The 16,253-nt window shown below is 46.3% G+C and overlaps 9 protein-coding genes across 10 annotated transcripts; 5 read left to right on the forward strand and 4 right to left on the reverse strand.

The window, feature by feature from the left end:
• Positions 1 to 1,285: 1,285 nt before the first annotated feature.
• On the reverse strand, positions 1,286 to 2,381 carry GL218_01395 (NADH-cytochrome b5 reductase 1; the record flags this gene model as incomplete). Its single annotated transcript, XM_033577864.1, has 4 exons — positions 1,286 to 1,435; positions 1,490 to 2,033; positions 2,086 to 2,167; positions 2,225 to 2,381. The coding sequence occupies 4 exons, from the start codon at positions 2,379 to 2,381 to the stop codon at positions 1,286 to 1,288; spliced, it is 933 nt and encodes a 310-aa protein (XP_033437968.1).
• Positions 2,382 to 3,107: 726 nt separating this feature from the next.
• On the forward strand, positions 3,108 to 3,913 carry GL218_01396 (uncharacterized protein; the record flags this gene model as incomplete). Its single annotated transcript, XM_033577865.1, has 3 exons — positions 3,108 to 3,240; positions 3,296 to 3,724; positions 3,828 to 3,913. 3 exons carry the CDS (start codon positions 3,108 to 3,110, stop codon positions 3,911 to 3,913), a joined length of 648 nt encoding a protein of 215 aa, XP_033437967.1.
• A 91-nt stretch (positions 3,914 to 4,004) lies between these two features.
• On the reverse strand, positions 4,005 to 4,490 carry GL218_01397 (uncharacterized protein; the record flags this gene model as incomplete). Its single annotated transcript, XM_033577866.1, has 1 exon — positions 4,005 to 4,490. The coding sequence occupies one exon, from the start codon at positions 4,488 to 4,490 to the stop codon at positions 4,005 to 4,007; it is 486 nt and encodes a 161-aa protein (XP_033437966.1).
• A 1,035-nt stretch (positions 4,491 to 5,525) lies between these two features.
• Positions 5,526 to 8,039, forward strand: GL218_01398 (Protein bimA; the record flags this gene model as incomplete). Its single annotated transcript, XM_033577867.1, has 2 exons — positions 5,526 to 7,910; positions 7,965 to 8,039. 2 exons carry the CDS (start codon positions 5,526 to 5,528, stop codon positions 8,037 to 8,039), a joined length of 2,460 nt encoding a protein of 819 aa, XP_033437977.1.
• Positions 8,040 to 9,224: 1,185 nt separating this feature from the next.
• Positions 9,225 to 9,785, forward strand: GL218_01399 (Histone H4; the record flags this gene model as incomplete). The annotated part of the gene is made up of 3 exons (XM_033577868.1): positions 9,225 to 9,234; positions 9,430 to 9,567; positions 9,622 to 9,785. The coding sequence occupies 3 exons, from the start codon at positions 9,225 to 9,227 to the stop codon at positions 9,783 to 9,785; spliced, it is 312 nt and encodes a 103-aa protein (XP_033437976.1).
• A 483-nt stretch (positions 9,786 to 10,268) lies between these two features.
• Positions 10,269 to 10,864, reverse strand: GL218_01400 (Transport protein particle 20 kDa subunit; the record flags this gene model as incomplete). The annotated part of the gene is made up of 2 exons (XM_033577869.1): positions 10,269 to 10,575; positions 10,680 to 10,864. The coding sequence occupies 2 exons, from the start codon at positions 10,862 to 10,864 to the stop codon at positions 10,269 to 10,271; spliced, it is 492 nt and encodes a 163-aa protein (XP_033437930.1).
• Positions 10,865 to 11,200: 336 nt separating this feature from the next.
• On the forward strand, positions 11,201 to 11,686 carry GL218_01401 (54S ribosomal protein L31, mitochondrial; the record flags this gene model as incomplete). Of its 2 annotated transcripts, none has more annotated exons than XM_033577871.1 (3): positions 11,201 to 11,250; positions 11,334 to 11,563; positions 11,634 to 11,686. In XM_033577871.1, the coding sequence occupies 3 exons, from the start codon at positions 11,201 to 11,203 to the stop codon at positions 11,684 to 11,686; spliced, it is 333 nt and encodes a 110-aa protein (XP_033437928.1). The 2 variants fall into 2 exon arrangements, with proteins under 2 accessions (XP_033437928.1, XP_033437929.1); XM_033577870.1 differs by having other exon boundaries at positions 11,334 to 11,598; positions 11,634 to 11,669.
• Positions 11,687 to 12,051: 365 nt separating this feature from the next.
• GL218_01402 (Nuclear cap-binding protein subunit 2) lies at positions 12,052 to 12,771 on the reverse strand (the record flags this gene model as incomplete). Its single annotated transcript, XM_033577872.1, has 3 exons — positions 12,052 to 12,451; positions 12,511 to 12,635; positions 12,706 to 12,771. The coding sequence occupies 3 exons, from the start codon at positions 12,769 to 12,771 to the stop codon at positions 12,052 to 12,054; spliced, it is 591 nt and encodes a 196-aa protein (XP_033437927.1).
• A 619-nt stretch (positions 12,772 to 13,390) lies between these two features.
• Positions 13,391 to 16,099, forward strand: GL218_01403 (uncharacterized protein; the record flags this gene model as incomplete). Its single annotated transcript, XM_033577873.1, has 2 exons — positions 13,391 to 13,735; positions 13,787 to 16,099. The coding sequence occupies 2 exons, from the start codon at positions 13,391 to 13,393 to the stop codon at positions 16,097 to 16,099; spliced, it is 2,658 nt and encodes an 885-aa protein (XP_033437926.1).
• Between the last annotated feature and the right edge of the window lie 154 nt (positions 16,100 to 16,253).

Raw genomic sequence — 16,253 nt, forward strand, 5'->3', positions numbered from 1 at the left:
TATTCTATACTCCTGCATAATAATCATCCAGGTTTAGGCAGAGTTGACCTGCCAACGTATCAATCGTACCAAGACTCTCCATGATGCATACCGAGTTGGAGATGATTTAAACAACATACTACTCATAATATATGTCCTCAAGTGATTTGATACCTTCACCACTTAACCTCCAACTCATTCATTCACTACTCATAAGTTACTTATTCCAGACTAGTCTCAGACCTCTTAACCTCACCGCCAACTCCATCATCGCCACGTTCTTACACGTCATAAGTCCTTAGTAGTTCGATTAATAACCCGTTGATTTTGAGGAACACGCGATCAAACATTCCGGATGCTTATACGGGATAGCTAGTGGAGAGACTATGTGCGAAGGGTCCTCTCACCGAATTGCAACCCCGTGCCTTACCGGGTTGGGATCCGAATCTTCGGATGGGCACACTTCACGTGTAAACTGATAACCCGAGAGTCCTTAGAAGGGCCACTCTGCGGATACGTCTCCGTCTCCTTCAAATGAATACGCATGATCTTTGATGTACATTCAAATGTTCTAAAGATAGGACGAATAAATATTGGCCCCAAGTTATATCATAAACGGATCTAATAGCCATAACGGTGACATGGTACAAACTTTCTAACCCCCATAAATCAATCTTCATTGAGATATGAAGGTATAATAATCAACAAGAGTTATAATTGCCCAGATTGAATTTATTGTTTACACTTTTTGTGTACGTTCTTGATACTCATATAAAACACATGTCATCTTTCAGGACACCATTGGGCTACATATAATCATGGGTAAGTTAAATCTCAACGCCTTGTGGTAAAAGCCATACCACACCTAACCCATCAGGATTACTGATAGGGCACTCACTTTGAAGAGTCGTGGTATCTGCGAGAATTATTTAAGTTGTTGTTATGCTGCCGTCATTATTCACCAAATCACTCTAATACCTATGCCAAGTAAAAAAGTAGGTAGCAATATGTTTATTCGCAAAGTAACCTATGGTAAGAATCCAGGGCAGTAAATGATACAATGAATGCCAGAGCGGCATCTTGCAACCTGCATACAAGCTACCTATACTATAGGATCTCATTACTTTGTAAGTTGATCATTTGTCATACGTTCATCTATCTAAATAAACACCATGAACTAAACGACACGAAGGTGCTCATTCTCTTTATAGCACGAGAGCTTCTCATGTAGTTGGAAGCTAGATCGGCCTTACAGATTGTCAAATGACATATCGGTAGTGGAAGATATGGGCTATGTCCGAGCACTCTAGAAGGCAAATACCTGGTCTTCTAGCTTGCTGACGGGGCGGGCCTTCTGGAAGCCGAGGCTCTCCGTTGCCTTCTTTAGGCCGCCAATCATGGGCGGTGGGCCGCAGAGCAGTATCTTGACGTCCGGAGCAGCCTTGGGTAGCCATTTCTAATTACTTATTAGCTTTTGGTTTAGAGTTTATTCAGTATGAAGGAAGCTTACAGTGACCATGTCAGCAGTGACGAAACCAACGCCGCCGGTCCATCCCTCAGGAGGCTTGTCGAGGACGTAGTGGACTCTGAAACCGGAATCCTCCTTCGCTAGGGCATCGAGGTCTTCCTTTAATAGGATATCTTGCTCAGTAACATTGGCGAAGATCAAGTCCACCTGAGTTCGATCGCCTGTGGGTCGTCCTCGGATAATGGCCCTGACAACTTGGAGCATGGGAGTGATACCAGTACCGCCAGCAACCATTCCGAAATGACGGACCATGTTAGGGGTATAGACGAAAGCACCCTTGGGTCCCCTTACACGAATCGTCTGGCCGACGGCAAGCGATGCCATGTGCCTCGAGATATTACCGGTCGGGTACGACTTGATAAGGAGGTCGAAGTAGCCAGGTTGGTGGTCACCAGAGATAGGAGTGTATGATCGCACAATCTCCTTAGTAGCACCATCGGGTTGCGGGAGGACGGCACCAATTGAAATGTGCTGGCCGATTGGGAGACCGAGGATGGATGTCGGAGCGGGCAGGGAGAACCGGTAGCTATAAAAAGTCAATGGAGAGAATATGAGCTGCTATGGAAAATGCGACGAACATGGCGACATTGTGAGAGATGATTGTCTTCTCCTTCAATTCGAATTCTTGGAAAACATCTGGTTTCAAAACCACCTTAGGTACTATTTACGGTATGGTTAGCTCAATGCCGATAGGAAGGTATTGCACAATACACTTACGCGAGCGGTAGTACTTGATCAACCCCAAAACAATTGCAACGAGAGCTGCAGCGGGCGTCCATTCCTTCTTAACAATAAATGTTCCAAACACCAATAGACCAGCGGGGATATATATCCCGTCGAAATATGCCCTGGAAGATAACGGAAGTGCCGCCATCGTGAAATTCAGTTGCCGCTTTTTGAATTTAGGGTATGAATTGTAGCGGAGCTGCGCAAATTAAATGATTCCTTGCCTGCTAGCAACTGGAATAAGCCTACTCTCGTAAGAGAGGGGGGGAACGAAGGTAAATTCTGCTGAGCTGCAGCTTATATCGTTGTGTTCGTCGGAGTTGACACACATCGATCTGCTCTTTTTATCTCCTAAATTCGGGGCAAACGCTTAAATAAGTGGCACCACATCCAACATTTGTTGAGTTTGCTGCATAGTCATAGCCCCGGCGTTACAAGCGGACTGGACCGGCCGCTCGGTACTAGGGTTTTCTGTCAATTATGCAAGCGCCCGTCAGTCACACGAACTCCTATAGAAATATGCCCCCCCACATAATGCACGTAACGGTTATATACAGCTGCATGAACATCGGTAGTACAGTATACGGTGCGACCCTTGGCAGTGTGGCAGTTCTACATAGTGAATACCTGAGATCTGTGGCTGCGAAACTTTGTATAGGAACATGTGGGAGATGTGATATTGCTTAGGTATTCTCAAGCTTCAATTACAAGGGATACCCATTACTTACCTAGGCAATAAGACAATTGTCAAATTTTTTCTCTTGCTGCTTTTCAGCTACTACGACTTTCTTTAAACTCTCACTTTTACTAGTTAAGTGAAATTAAAATCTAATTTACAACTCGTTGTTAGGTTACCTGAAGATCGAGGCCTAATATGAGTGACATTCCGACTAAAGTTGCTCCTGAAGATGCGCCGTTCCCTTTAACAGACGTTGATAAATGGATCTTATCTCTGACCGACGAGGAGTACCAGTATCATGATTGGGAAGATGTGAAGAAAATTATAGGTAGGATATAACCAATTATCTACCTCCTTGGTAGTTAGCTTAAGCTGGTGGCTAGAGGAGAATAACCTCTCTGTTCTTAAGCGAAAACCATCCGATTTGCGACGATACATGAAATGGACTGCCGAGATTAAGATAGAATATGGATCCATGACGAATTATCTCATGAAGCACCGACTACCAAAAGTCTGGGGGTCTCCTCCCTTCAAACCAGCATCCATTACTCCATTTGAAGACCCATCCGACTATAGAGTCTTGATTAACGACTGGCCTTATGGTATGATGCCAAATATGACTCATATAGTCGTTTGGTCAAGAACGACAATTCCGACGGACACCGAGACTGGAGATATGACTACTGAAAGCCGCAACACCGTGAAGAACTTCGTGAAAAGGTTCTTCGTAGATAAGCTAGGTCCAGGAGGAGATGATAAAGTCTTGTGGTTCAAGAACTGGGTTGCGCTACAAAGCGTGAGGGCACTAGAACGTATGTACAATTTCAATTATAAGACTTCATTTGGATTACCACCTATAAATCGGAAATGACAGTCAAAATCATATATTGAGTATCGCTGACTTAGATGCTGCAGACATTCATATCATCGTCAGAGATGTTGACAAAGACACCTTGGATAAGTGGACCGAGGAACTCGATTGCCATAGGTTGCTGAACTAGGTGACTAGTCACATAAATTCAGGCATGTAACTTGAAAATATGAAAGGATTCCTAATGATGCAATGCTAAGTGACAGATGTGTAATCCTAGTTTAAGCTGCACGTCTTTGTTTCCTATTGCCTGCTACTGGTGCGGCATTCCCCGGCTGCTGTCCTTGCATGCCGGCCATTCCGCGAGCTGCACCAAGGAGACTGTAGCCTTTGAAGGCCCCGTAAGCTGGCACGACAGACCAAAGGAGCCATCCCCAGTTACCAAAAAAGATTACGAGCACGACGGATGCCCATGTTACCCAGATAACGTCAAACATATACTCTGTAAGTCCAGGAGAAGACAAGTCCTCGCCAGCCCTCTGAAGCGCCTTTGTCGTGGGATCGTATCTAGGCCGCCCCGATGACTCTAAGAAGTACTCGCATATGAAGCTAGGAATTGAAAGGATGACATATAGTAGTATAGACCGCTTTTTGAATATGAAGTTGAATAAGACAAAAAGCGTATTGATAATGAGTGTGCCGGTGTGAAGGTTTGTTAGAGCCGCTGCATTGGCCTTTGCTGTGTCCTTGCGTGCTTTCTGTGCCATTGCGATATCGTGCCTATGAAGATTTGCTTATGGCGTATACATTAGGATATGTCTATTATACCGTGTTCAGTACAGTCGAAGGATGTATGTATTGTGAATTGGGTGGGTGAGTTATGTGTTTGATGTTTAGGACTTAAGACTCTCATGCTCCCGTCTTAGTGATGAAATGGTAAGTTGGGAAAAATGATGTGGCTTTATCGACAAGGCTGGAAATGGAATGGCGGCTCCAGCACCTGGGCAGTCAAAGAGCGGCAGGTGGGGGGGCTGGAGCTGTAGCCTGCAGCTGTTTCCGCCTTTTATTTTAGCGCCCTATGGTTGCTCTGGCAGGTACTGTCCGGTTGCGTATAAGGCAATCTAACCAATCAAATCTATTGACCCCCTAACAACGGTTCTATCCACCATAACATCCCAAATCGCGAGTGAAAGCTTGGACTGCGACAAGGCGGAAAACGCTACCTGATCGTTTTCTTCATCCCACTACCATACTACGGAATAAAAATTTTAATACCATTGAATGGTATTGCCGGGGTATATTGTTGGGCTAAGAGCTGGGTAGCCTGCCGGACAATATCGTCGTCTCGCCACCTTCTAACATTCGCCGTATCCCGTTCTCGTGACGGCGTGTTGATGGGAAATTTTAACGAAGTCTATCTTCACACTTCCCAGTCCCAAATCCACAGTGGTTAGAGATGCCTGTTAAGAATAACCAGGATCAAGTCGACACATACTTCCATTTCTTCACATCCGACCGGTAGTTTCGATTCCTTAGTAACGATTCCTACGCTTCTGGTATTTCGAATTTAATTCATTATTAACATTAATCATTGTCGAGGCTATTTGTCTTTGGAAGTACACAACCTAGTTTTTCTCTGGTCGAGTCTTCCTTAGTCTAGTCTCTAACCCCCTTGCTTTGATCTCCGATATTTGTTCACACTCGACAACAGAGCTGCACCACCTTCTCCACGCGACCACATGGCAATTCACGAATAAAGTTAGCTATTCGGATACTATCGATCGCACCATCTTTATCCCAAGATGGCACCCACAACCTCGGCCGTTACGAGCCAGTTGAGGCAGATTGTTTACTACCATCTCGACAACATGTCCTATGAAAGTGCACTATTCTTTGCGGAAAGATTGGCTGCCCACGATCCTCGCTCGAGCGAATCGCCGTATCTCCTTGCACTCTGCCATTTTCGACTTGGTGACTATCACTCAGCTTATGAAATCAGCAAAGCCGTCGGATACCGTGGAAGCAATGTCTCTTGTTCATATATATTTGCACAGTGTTGTCTCGCACTTGAACGATATAAAGATGGGATCACAGCATTGGAGAAGTCTAGGAGTTCATGGCCTCGGAAATCAAGTCTGGGCAAGCACAGCGCAACGAATAGGGCGCAATATCCAGACTCTGCAAGTATTGCATGCTTGCTTGGTAGGCTCTACAGGGCCTACGATGATAAAAATAAGGCAATAATCAACTTTGAAGAGGCGCTCAAGCTAAATCCGTTTATGTGGGATGCATTCACGGCTCTGTGCGATATGGGTGCCGATGTCAGGACAGCTAATATTTTCAAGCTGAACGACATGTTAATAGATAGCTCGAGCACGGCTCAACTAAATGGGATTCTCTCGGAGCAAAAGGATAGCACCGCACCTAATCTAGTGGAAACCCAGCCTAAGAAGGCTGTGTCCCGTTCAGCGGTTTACGACACTATAGGGGATCCTTTCGATTCACAAAGGTCAACAGCCGGAAACGAGATACTCCCCGGCACTAACTTTCTCTCCGGCGAGAATGATTTCGTGTCTAAAATCAACGCGGCTCGCTCTAGGATGGCTGCTACTGTCGAAACAGGGTTTGAAAGTGTGGAAACGCCGACAACAAACCATACGGACTCGAATATTCCTCGAATTAATCACCCACCAGAACCCCCTCAAGCTCCTGCTAGAAAAACGAGGAATGCCCAGCCTATTGAGCCCAACCAGATGGATGTACCCTCGAAGATAGGATATCGAATGGGTGCCAAGAGAACTCAAAAACTACAGGATAGGTCTCAAGAAGACTTCCCTCCAGAGCACAATCATACTCTTCTTAGGCCGACTGCCTCTGGTGCGTCTGGGATAGAGAGAAAGAGGACTGTTTCTGGTCACCTTGTTCAGCCAAGGCAACGGCCGGATGAACCAGGCGCCCCTCAAAGACGGAGCGCAAGATTAAACCCGTTTGGGGGTGCCAATGCGAAGGCTAACGCTGCGTCAACTGTTGCCCCGACACGAGAATTGAAGAAGGCTAGGCCCCCTATCTCAAGGATCGTACGTCCGAATTCGAGCGGTTCCAACGTCGGCAGAGCTATTAGCGGTAACAGGAAACCGTTGGAAGAAAATGGTATGGATGTAGACCAGGCTGAGGTACCACGGATAAAAGAAGTCCATTATCCGCCTCCCGTTACCAAATCCTCGGAACCGGAATCTGTTAGGGTTGAGGAGACGTTAAAATTTCTACTGGAGTTATTGAAGAAATTCGGCTCCGGCTATCTAGCACTATCGCGGTATCGGTGCGCTGAAGCTTTAGCTTTTTACACGGCACTACCGAGGACGCACCAAGAAACACCGTGGGTGCTTTCACAAATTGGGAAAGCATACTACGAACAGGCTGCATACGCGGAGGCAGAGAAGTTTTATAGGAGATTACGAATACTGGCTCCTACTCGCCTTGAAGACATGGAAGTCTACTCTACCATTTTATGGTTCCTTAAAAGAGAGACGGATCTATCTTTTCTTGCCCATGAACTTGTCGATTTGTCGTGGCATTCCCCTCAGGCTTGGTGTGCGCTTGGAAACGCTTGGTCACTCGCCCGAGACCACGAGCAAGCATTGAGATGTTTCAAGCGCGCCACCCAACTAAACCCCAAGTTTGCTTATGCATTTACTCTACAGGGACATGAGCACGTTTCAAACGAGGAGTATGAGAAGGCCCTCACGGCGTATCGTCAAGCAATATCGGCCGACCGTCGGCATTATAACGCGTATTATGGTATCGGTAGGGTCTATGAAAAACTGGGCAACTACGACAAGGCCTATATACATTTCCACTCAGCATCCGTTATAAATCCTACCAATGCCGTCTTAATATGCTGTATCGGCAATGTCCTCGAAAAACAGCGACAGATTGTCAAGGCTCTCCAATTTTTCACTAAGGCCACTGAACTTGCTCCGCACGCTGCACAAACTCGATACAAGAAAGCTAGAGCTCTGTTAGCTCTTAATCAGCTTGATGAAGCCCACAAGGAACTTGATATTCTGAAGACTCTTGCTCCTGACGAGGCCACTGTGCATTTCCTCCTCGGGAAGTTATATAAGACCTTAAACGACAAGGGCGCCGCCGTACGGCATTTCACCATTGCACTGAATTTAGATCCCAAGGTTTGTTTAATCCATCAATTGCGTAAATCATATTCTCTTACTAAAAGCTATTAGGCAAGCCAACAAATCAAAGAAGCTATCGAGAGCCTTGAAGATGACGACAGCTTTGACGATTCTATGATGGCATGACAATAGGGCACGGTAGAAGCATTTGTGTTTATTAAGCGGGATTTCTTTTATTGCCATGATTACAGCGGCATAGGGAGGTTCGGCTAGATTCGAGTATATCCCAGGGCAATGCGTCAAACGTCTTTGGGAGCACTCGACATCGGGTGCGGTACGACGTTATAGATGTCGGCCTTATGGATATTTGACATTACGAGGTCTGGCGAGGCATATGCATCGGCGTTTGGGGAATTCTAGTGGCACTTTACGTCCACCATTGCCAGGAAACTACGGTGGTCTTGTGTATAGGTAGCAAAGGCTTGCATGACGATAAAAAGGTGTATAGTAATACGTACGGGGTGAGCGGTTAGGTCCACTAACTGCTCGTCCTGCCTCTTCCATGATGCAAAGGGCCACGAATGGAACAATTTAGATTTGCCAAGTGCCTATTCACGTAGGGTATATGATGTATGATTTTCAAAACGAGCTCCCTTCTCGTAGGGATATATCGCGGAGCAGTCACATGGTAATAAGTCTTGGAGGTCAGTGTAGGTCTGGTATGCCTGGTATGTTATTAAAATATGAGTGCCTACTTACTTAGGTACTTAGGTACTTAAAGTAAAGATTAGGTATACTTTTTGAAGAATGTCGGATCCCCTTTGATTTGTGTAATGTTGTGACTGAGCTGTTGAGGTATTGAAGGTTTAGTATGGAGTGAATCAATCACGTGAATATTGTATATAAAATGTTGCAAACACCTTGAACACTTGTGCCCCACTTAAGTGTAGTTCGAAAAAAGAACAACGCACGGGCCAAAGCAGGGGTCCATTAAATCAGTGAAATTCGGCCTAAAAGGGCAACTGACAACCAAGCGCCAAAGCAGCGCAGAATAACCCATTTTCAAGGACCCCAAATAAGAGAAATAATCAGGCGCAACAAGTCGCAATTTTTTATTTTTCGAGTTCCCCAGGCTGATGCCGCACTCCCTAAATCAGACTAGCGACTTCCCGCAATTCGAATCAGTAACACCCCTCCCTCATCCACATAAAAGCCTACCTCCTCTCTCCCGCTTTTTACAACTCTTTTTTTTTCCTATTTCCTGATTTATCCATCATCAACAAACGCATTTATCTCTCCGCAATTTGCCATCGATACCATACACTTTCCATCACTAAAACATCACCAAAACACATCTAATCCTTATTCAAGATGACTGGACGTAAGTGCACTACCTTTTTCGATTAGTTTATCTTGCTGTCGCGTCGCCAAGTTCTGGTTAAGGGGCGCTTATGGTTGGCGGGTCTGGCTATGGCTTCGCTATCACGACGCGTCTTAACTGGGAACTACCTTGACGCGATATGATTTCAATTAATCGTTTTAAAATCCTTTTACGTTTATACTAACATCGCAATAGGCGGCAAGGGCGGCAAGGGTCTCGGAAAGGGAGGTGCCAAGCGCCACCGTAAGATTCTTCGAGACAACATCCAGGGTATCACCAAGCCCGCTATCCGACGTCTCGCGCGTCGTGGTGGTGTCAAGCGTATCTCAGCTAGTAAGTTATTGTCTTATTCAACTAAGGTGAAATAAATATTAACAGATTATTCAGTGATTTACGAAGAGACCCGTGGTGTTCTCAAGTCCTTCCTCGAGGGTGTCATCCGTGATGCCGTCACCTACACCGAGCACGCCAAGCGCAAGACTGTCACCTCGCTGGACGTCGTCTACGCCTTGAAGCGACAGGGCCGCACCCTGTACGGTTTCGGTGGTTAAGCGTTATGTTCTGTGTACCTTTTTGGTTGGCTGCTTGTTCATAGTAATCATTCCCAATGCAAGTTAGTGGGCAGCAGCGGCAGCAGAGCAAATCGTGCGTAATGGACTCGGGGGATCTGTGTTTATTACATTAAGGATTATTGGCATGATACACATTCTGACATCGGCGTTGGTGGTTTTTACGTTACGGTTCATGGTCGCGCGCGATGACTTTTGAGAGACGGCGTCTAAGGGCAGATAGCCTATGATAGTGCTACGGCACGCTGAATATACTTGCATCGTATTACACTTTGCTGTAAACGAATTTAATGCTTCAAATACTTGTGCTTGTGATGTGTTTATTGCTGTATTATGGAACACTAGCCCTGACCATTTTTGAGCTCAGAATATGACTCAGATCTAATGAGTAATTGCTGCCTATTTAAACGCCAAACACCGTACATTATTCCATTACACCCGTCTTACGCTTATAGTGCCCATTGGTCACAGATATTTCCTCCCGGCCGCAGCAACCCTCTGTCTAAACACCGGACTGCGCACTTCCATATTCACTCTATAAAAAGGACTCATGATAGCCTTCACCCAATTCTCGTAGACCTCGAGCATAAAATTCTTAATAGCCTCCTCGGTCTGGGGGCTCGTGGGGTTAGCGCCGATAGACGTAGAAGATCGCGTAGAAGTCGTCGAGACGGGCATAGTCGGCTGATGTAATAGGAGGAACTTGACATTGCCGCCGGTTATAAAGCAAGACACGTAGCTATTAAAGAACTTATCGACACACTTGAGGTACCTTGATATCGTAAGCGCCGCAGTCAGTACTAGCCATGTCTGTTTTGTCCAATATTGCCCATTGCAAATGTAGGGGGTCTGCGCTCTGCTTCGGTGCATACTTACATCTGGCCACCTCCCCATTGGACCTCCTCGACGATATCTAGACTGCTGTGCACAATGAACTGGTTCATGTGGCGCGCCTGCTCGCTGAAATGCGGCATGCCGTCGCCGCCCTGCTTCGACGTCCCGAAATCATATTCGAAGAGCGGGTTGTCTTGCGTGCCGACGATGGCGAAGTAGTATGACATGTTGGGCGGTTAACTGTCGAGCATTTGCGACGGGACGCTGAGGTGCTTGTCGGGAGTGAAGCTTAGGAGTGACGGATAGCTTCAATAGTTAGTAGGTACATGGATACTTTCGTAGAATGCCTATCGATGTTCAAACAGCCTTATCGGCATCGCGTAGTGGGGAGGTACATGAGTACTTAGCTACATGTAATCGGTAATTGTAGAGGCTTCAAACCGATCATCTAATGTGGCTCGTGCGCTATCAATTGAACTTTTCTAATCGCCATTTACCTTCTCCGATACTGGGATGTGTTCTGATAGAGAACACTGAATCGTCGAGCAGTAATATCACACACAATGTTCGGCGCATTCAGAGTGACGAGTCCGCTATCCGGTGGCCTGCTATGGTATGTGATGAAATAGGCAATTCTTAGCTAACTCAGGTCTTAAGAAAGGTTAGGAGCGTATACTAACCCTACCATTTATATAGGAAGATCCCATGGCGCCTATCTAAATTCCAGAAAGCACGGCAACGAAAGCGACTTCGTGGTGTTGATTCGGTGGTGGATACGATAAGCATTGCATTGGCGAAGAAGGGCGAAACGCTGAAGGCCCTCCAGACATGGAAAGAGACGATGCCTACCGAGGCCGAGATGCTGCCTAAAGACAAATACACTATGTTTGACAGGAAAGAGAAGCGATATAGAAAGGGCATTCACAGTACGTCTACGCTTATTCCTGCTTCGGAGAGGCGTGTAGGTATGGGGAAGTTGCTGACTACGGTGAATAGAGCTTCCAAAGTGGACGAGAGTATCGCAAAGAGTGAACCCGCCTGGATATTAAGCATATTTATTATATTCCAACAATTGAGGCAATTCCACGCTCCAATATATTACTTTTCGGGATATACGTTATCGGGCTATCAAACGAGAGGCATCCGTAGAAAAAAAAAGGCATATCTTAATGCGATAGTCTGAGACCACAGATCATAGCGCAACGAGTTGTACATTACTGTACTTAAAACAAGAGAAGCAGATATACTTCTCTGTATATGCATGGAATGAAACAATCAGAACTGGTCACATCACCACAATAGGAATCAGTCGTGGTGCGAATAGCAGGTAACTACCTGTTGACCATGTGTATTCTTATAAGCTATTAATGTTCGGGGTATCAACAAATCAGCCAACCAACTAGCAGGCTATGGCTTATCTTAGGCGCCCGTAGTCATCTTCCATGTGTTGATCCCGTTCTCTATTTCGTTGTCCCTCGCGCTCTCGGTCTGTTTGGATTGCTCTGCCTAAACCACCTCTTCCCTCGTCGTAGTCATCTCTGTACTCGTCCCGCACTTGGCCGCCGGACTTGCCTCGGCCGTACTGGCGGCCTTCCTCGAAACCAGGATCCAGATCAGTTCGGATGATGCGTTCATCGAGCTTGGTGCCACCTATATATTTCATGCAGTCGAGCGCATCCTGGTGAGTGTAGTACTCTACAAAACAAAAGCCGCAGGGAGTCTTGTTGAATCGATCTAGTCCCATGACTAGACGCTTGATCTCACCGCACTTCGAGAAGAGTTCATAGACTTGTTCTTCGGTCGTGTAGAAAGAACTTGAATAACTGTCAGTAGTTTGCCCAGGGGAAACAAGATTATATTGTAGTGAACTTACAGATTTCCGACGTAGAGAGTCGTGGCATTCCTAAGAGGATCTTCTAAAGACTCTTCCACCGGAACATTCACTTCGGCTTCTCCATCTTTATTATCTCGGCCATGGTCAGTTCGTCTCTTTTTATTCTATTCCAATTCGACGTGTTAGCTCACAACAACCTATATAAGCCAAACAATACATAATAAAAGAGCTTACCCGACTATTATAATATGCGCTGGGACGGTCTAGCCTATCAACTGTTGATCGAAGTACGGAAGTCATACTGGTATAATATTGAACTTGCCGTACGGTGATGCGTGAAGGGATAAAATAAATTAATGAATTGAGAGAAGGCTGAAATTGAAAGTTAAACGTCTGGAATGTTGATTGAGGAAGGCTGAAGCTATAGACCCGCTTTTATTGATATGACAGTTCTGATTTGCTGAATCTACGGAAACATGCGCGTTTACAGGCTATACCTACCGTGTCAGATCGCGCTTGGGTTTTTAGGTAGTTGCTGCGCTACGCTGCTAGGTTAGTACATTCAGCCGTACCCAAAGATACCGGAACATGCACAATCTAGTTCCCGCCACCGTATAATTCCATAGCAACCATTCTAAAGGGTACTTCAATCTTAGATTTCTCCATGTATATCATCCACCCTAGCTTACCGCAAGCAGCTTGGCAGAACAAACAAAAATAGCCTACCTATTGTTAGGTAGGTAACTTCATCCTACATGTAATTTACAGTTTACATCGAGCTCTTTCTTTACCAATCGCCAAAATTGCTTCATTTAACGGATACTATTCAATTTTGCCCTGTATCTCGGGCAGAAATGCAATTCTGCTAATGACAGCATAACGTTAACATCACGTATACACAACCCAACTTTGAAAAAAAATGCCTAAGATCAAGAGTTATACCCCAGCCTGGTTGTCGGCTCCCTCGCCCGGCTATGACCTCTTTGTACCCAATGCCAACGAAACCCATGATATTTCAGCATATATTTCCAAAACCGTCTCCAAAGAAGGTCCGCGACGAACAATTGCCCGTCGTGGCACCGAAGTATTCATTGCTGTTGGAAAAGAAATTAGATGGGCAGATCTGCTTTACCTAAAAGAACGATGGGAAGAGAAACAAGCCAAGGCTCGAGGTGGTGTCCGCATCAAACATGAGGATGGGGATAACTTCGATGATGATGGACTTAGAGAATCCATAGAGAGTGGGTGTGCTGAAGGTTTCCGAGTAAGTGATGTCGCATTATGTATATCACCACCAAGCAGCTAATCTTTTTAGACCATTACAACCTCTGTTGGTAGCGACATCCAACAGCTTATCATCTCGCCGTATGCGAACTTCATGGCAGTTGTTACTACCCATACCATTCGTATCATCCTCCTACCCGACTCGTCCCACCTTACGGCGCCTGGCCTTGATGCCATAAAACCAAAATCATGGACCTTGGGCCCAACAACACATGTTATGAACCGTTCACCAATTGCCTCGGCTATATGGCATCCATTAGGTGTTAACGGCTCTGCGTTGGTGACAGTTACAAAAGATGCCGCTGTGAGAGTCTGGGAACTTTCCCAGAGAGACCGATGGTCTTTCGATTCTCCCTCCCTTACTATTGATTTACAGAAACTTGCGGACGGCACTTCGCTAGACCAGAATTTCGCCGCCTCGCCAGATGTTACGAATAAGGGATTCTCTCCGGATTCTTTCGAGATGGACGTAGCAGCAGCATGTTTCGCTGGTAGAGGCTCTGGTGGTTGGTCACCGATGACTCTCTGGATTGCGATGCGAGAGGGAGATGTATATGCCTTGTGCCCCCTACTACCGACACAGTGGGCTCCTCCGCCTACGCTAATTCCGTCGCTCTCTATCTCGATTGTTGGGAATCTTGCAGCGGTCGAGGACGATCCGAACATGTCCGGACAAGCGAAGTTACTCGCTCAGCAACAGCTGGACTGGATGTCGGACCTTGACAACCAAGAACCTAGAATTATCGAAGGACCCCCTGGAGAACCGCCTACGGAGATCTATACTCGGCCTACGCGACCTGGCGTGGTTCCTCGCTTACAAGGGCCCTTCGACCTCGAGCTAAGCCCAGAGAGTGAGGACGACTTAGACACAGAGCTGACGGATATTTTTGTCATTGGACAAAAACTTGACACTGATGAGTTAATGATGGGAGAAGAAGATGAGCTAGATATGGAAGACGTCGAAGGGGAAGGCCTGTCACTCTCCGTCATATGCTTACTCTCATCCAGCGGTCAGCTACGAGTATGCTTAGATTTGGATGGTGTCCAAGCTCAGTGGCTCCCCCCTCGAAATAAATCGAAGGCTATGGGGCGCCTAGCCGGATCTCCGTCTCTACTAACATTTCAGAGCATGGATATTTTGAACTCTTTGGAAGTTACTGAGAATGCCTGGCCAACGTTTAGTCCGGACGTTACTTCAAGGTATTCTTTCTACATCACCCACCCTTCTAGCATTACACATGTCTCTCTATCTCCATGGGTTTTCCGCTTGGAAAGCGAACTGCAAGGCGATTCGCAAGCCGGGTCCGAGTTTAGAATCGATCTACTTGTCAATGGGCAGAGCTCTACTAGAGAGCGGCTCTATACAAGTACAATCCAGGGCGATACGCAGTTTCCCCTAACAGCTTCAGTTGCTATTCGCGATCCCGACCTTGGCTACTTATTATTGTCCGCAACGCCATTCGACCCAATTGCCTTGGTATTTGATACGCCAGAGGATGACCTCGCTCCCATCCGATCCGCCTCACCTTCCTTTGACAAGGATGCAGAGGTACAACCCCTGGAATTCTACGAGCCTCGCCCTGTTTTCCAGCCATCACACTCCTTCGACATGGGTTCGGCGCTACCAAAACTACTAAACCAACTTCGTACTAGTCGTCAGAAAACAATAGTCAACCAGGAAGTTCGACTCTCTCCAGCAACCCTACAAATTTTCACGGAAGCGCATCAGATACTTAGCGATGAAACTTATAAACTCGGCGTAGCAGCTGCCGAGGTATTCAGACGATGCATTCAGTTGCAGACGGAACTTAAGCAGCAGGTTGTTAAGGCTAATGAAGTTAAGGCTAGGGTTGAGGCTGTCACCGGGGAGGATCAAGATGAAGACGAACCAGAATCGAGCAATGATGCAATGGAAAGGCGGATACAAACCGCGAGGGAGAAGGGTGAATCCCTCAGCCAAAGATTGGAAAAGATGCGAAAGCTAGTCAATAAGGCGACCAGTCGGGAGTTGAGCGATAAGGAGAAGGCCTGGGTCAACGAGGTCAATGCCTTGGATGCCAATTTATTCGGGTCTACAACGACAACCGGGCCAAACCGAGTAAAAATGACTAAGAAGAGGTATGAGGAGGTGATGCGATTAAGAGAGGAGCTCTTAGAGGAAGCAGAGAAGCTAGGCGCGTCGGTTGAGGAAGGAGAAGAGGGTTTGAGCGCGTCAACAACTGACTTACGCATACCATCGGAGCTCCGAAAGGCAAAGATCAACCAAGTAAAAGGACTTATCGAGCGTGAGACAGCCTTAGTAGATGCTGTGAAATCACGGCTTGAGCGACTATCAGTAGGATAGGTAAAAGCGCGGCAAGCAGGTGTGGCGCGTCGGGATGCATCCCGTCGAAGGATGTACCCCATCAAGGACTGTATTAAATGTAATACTACCTTTATTCTATCTAATATAAGTCCAGCTAAGAAATAGGGCGATTGGGCAAGTTGATTGTGGCTTG

This window comes from Daldinia childiae, assembly GCF_008694065.1.
Source record: "Daldinia childiae strain JS-1345 chromosome Unknown Scaffold2, whole genome shotgun sequence".
In the NCBI taxonomy this organism is placed as follows: Eukaryota; Fungi; Ascomycota; class Sordariomycetes; order Xylariales; family Hypoxylaceae; genus Daldinia; species Daldinia childiae.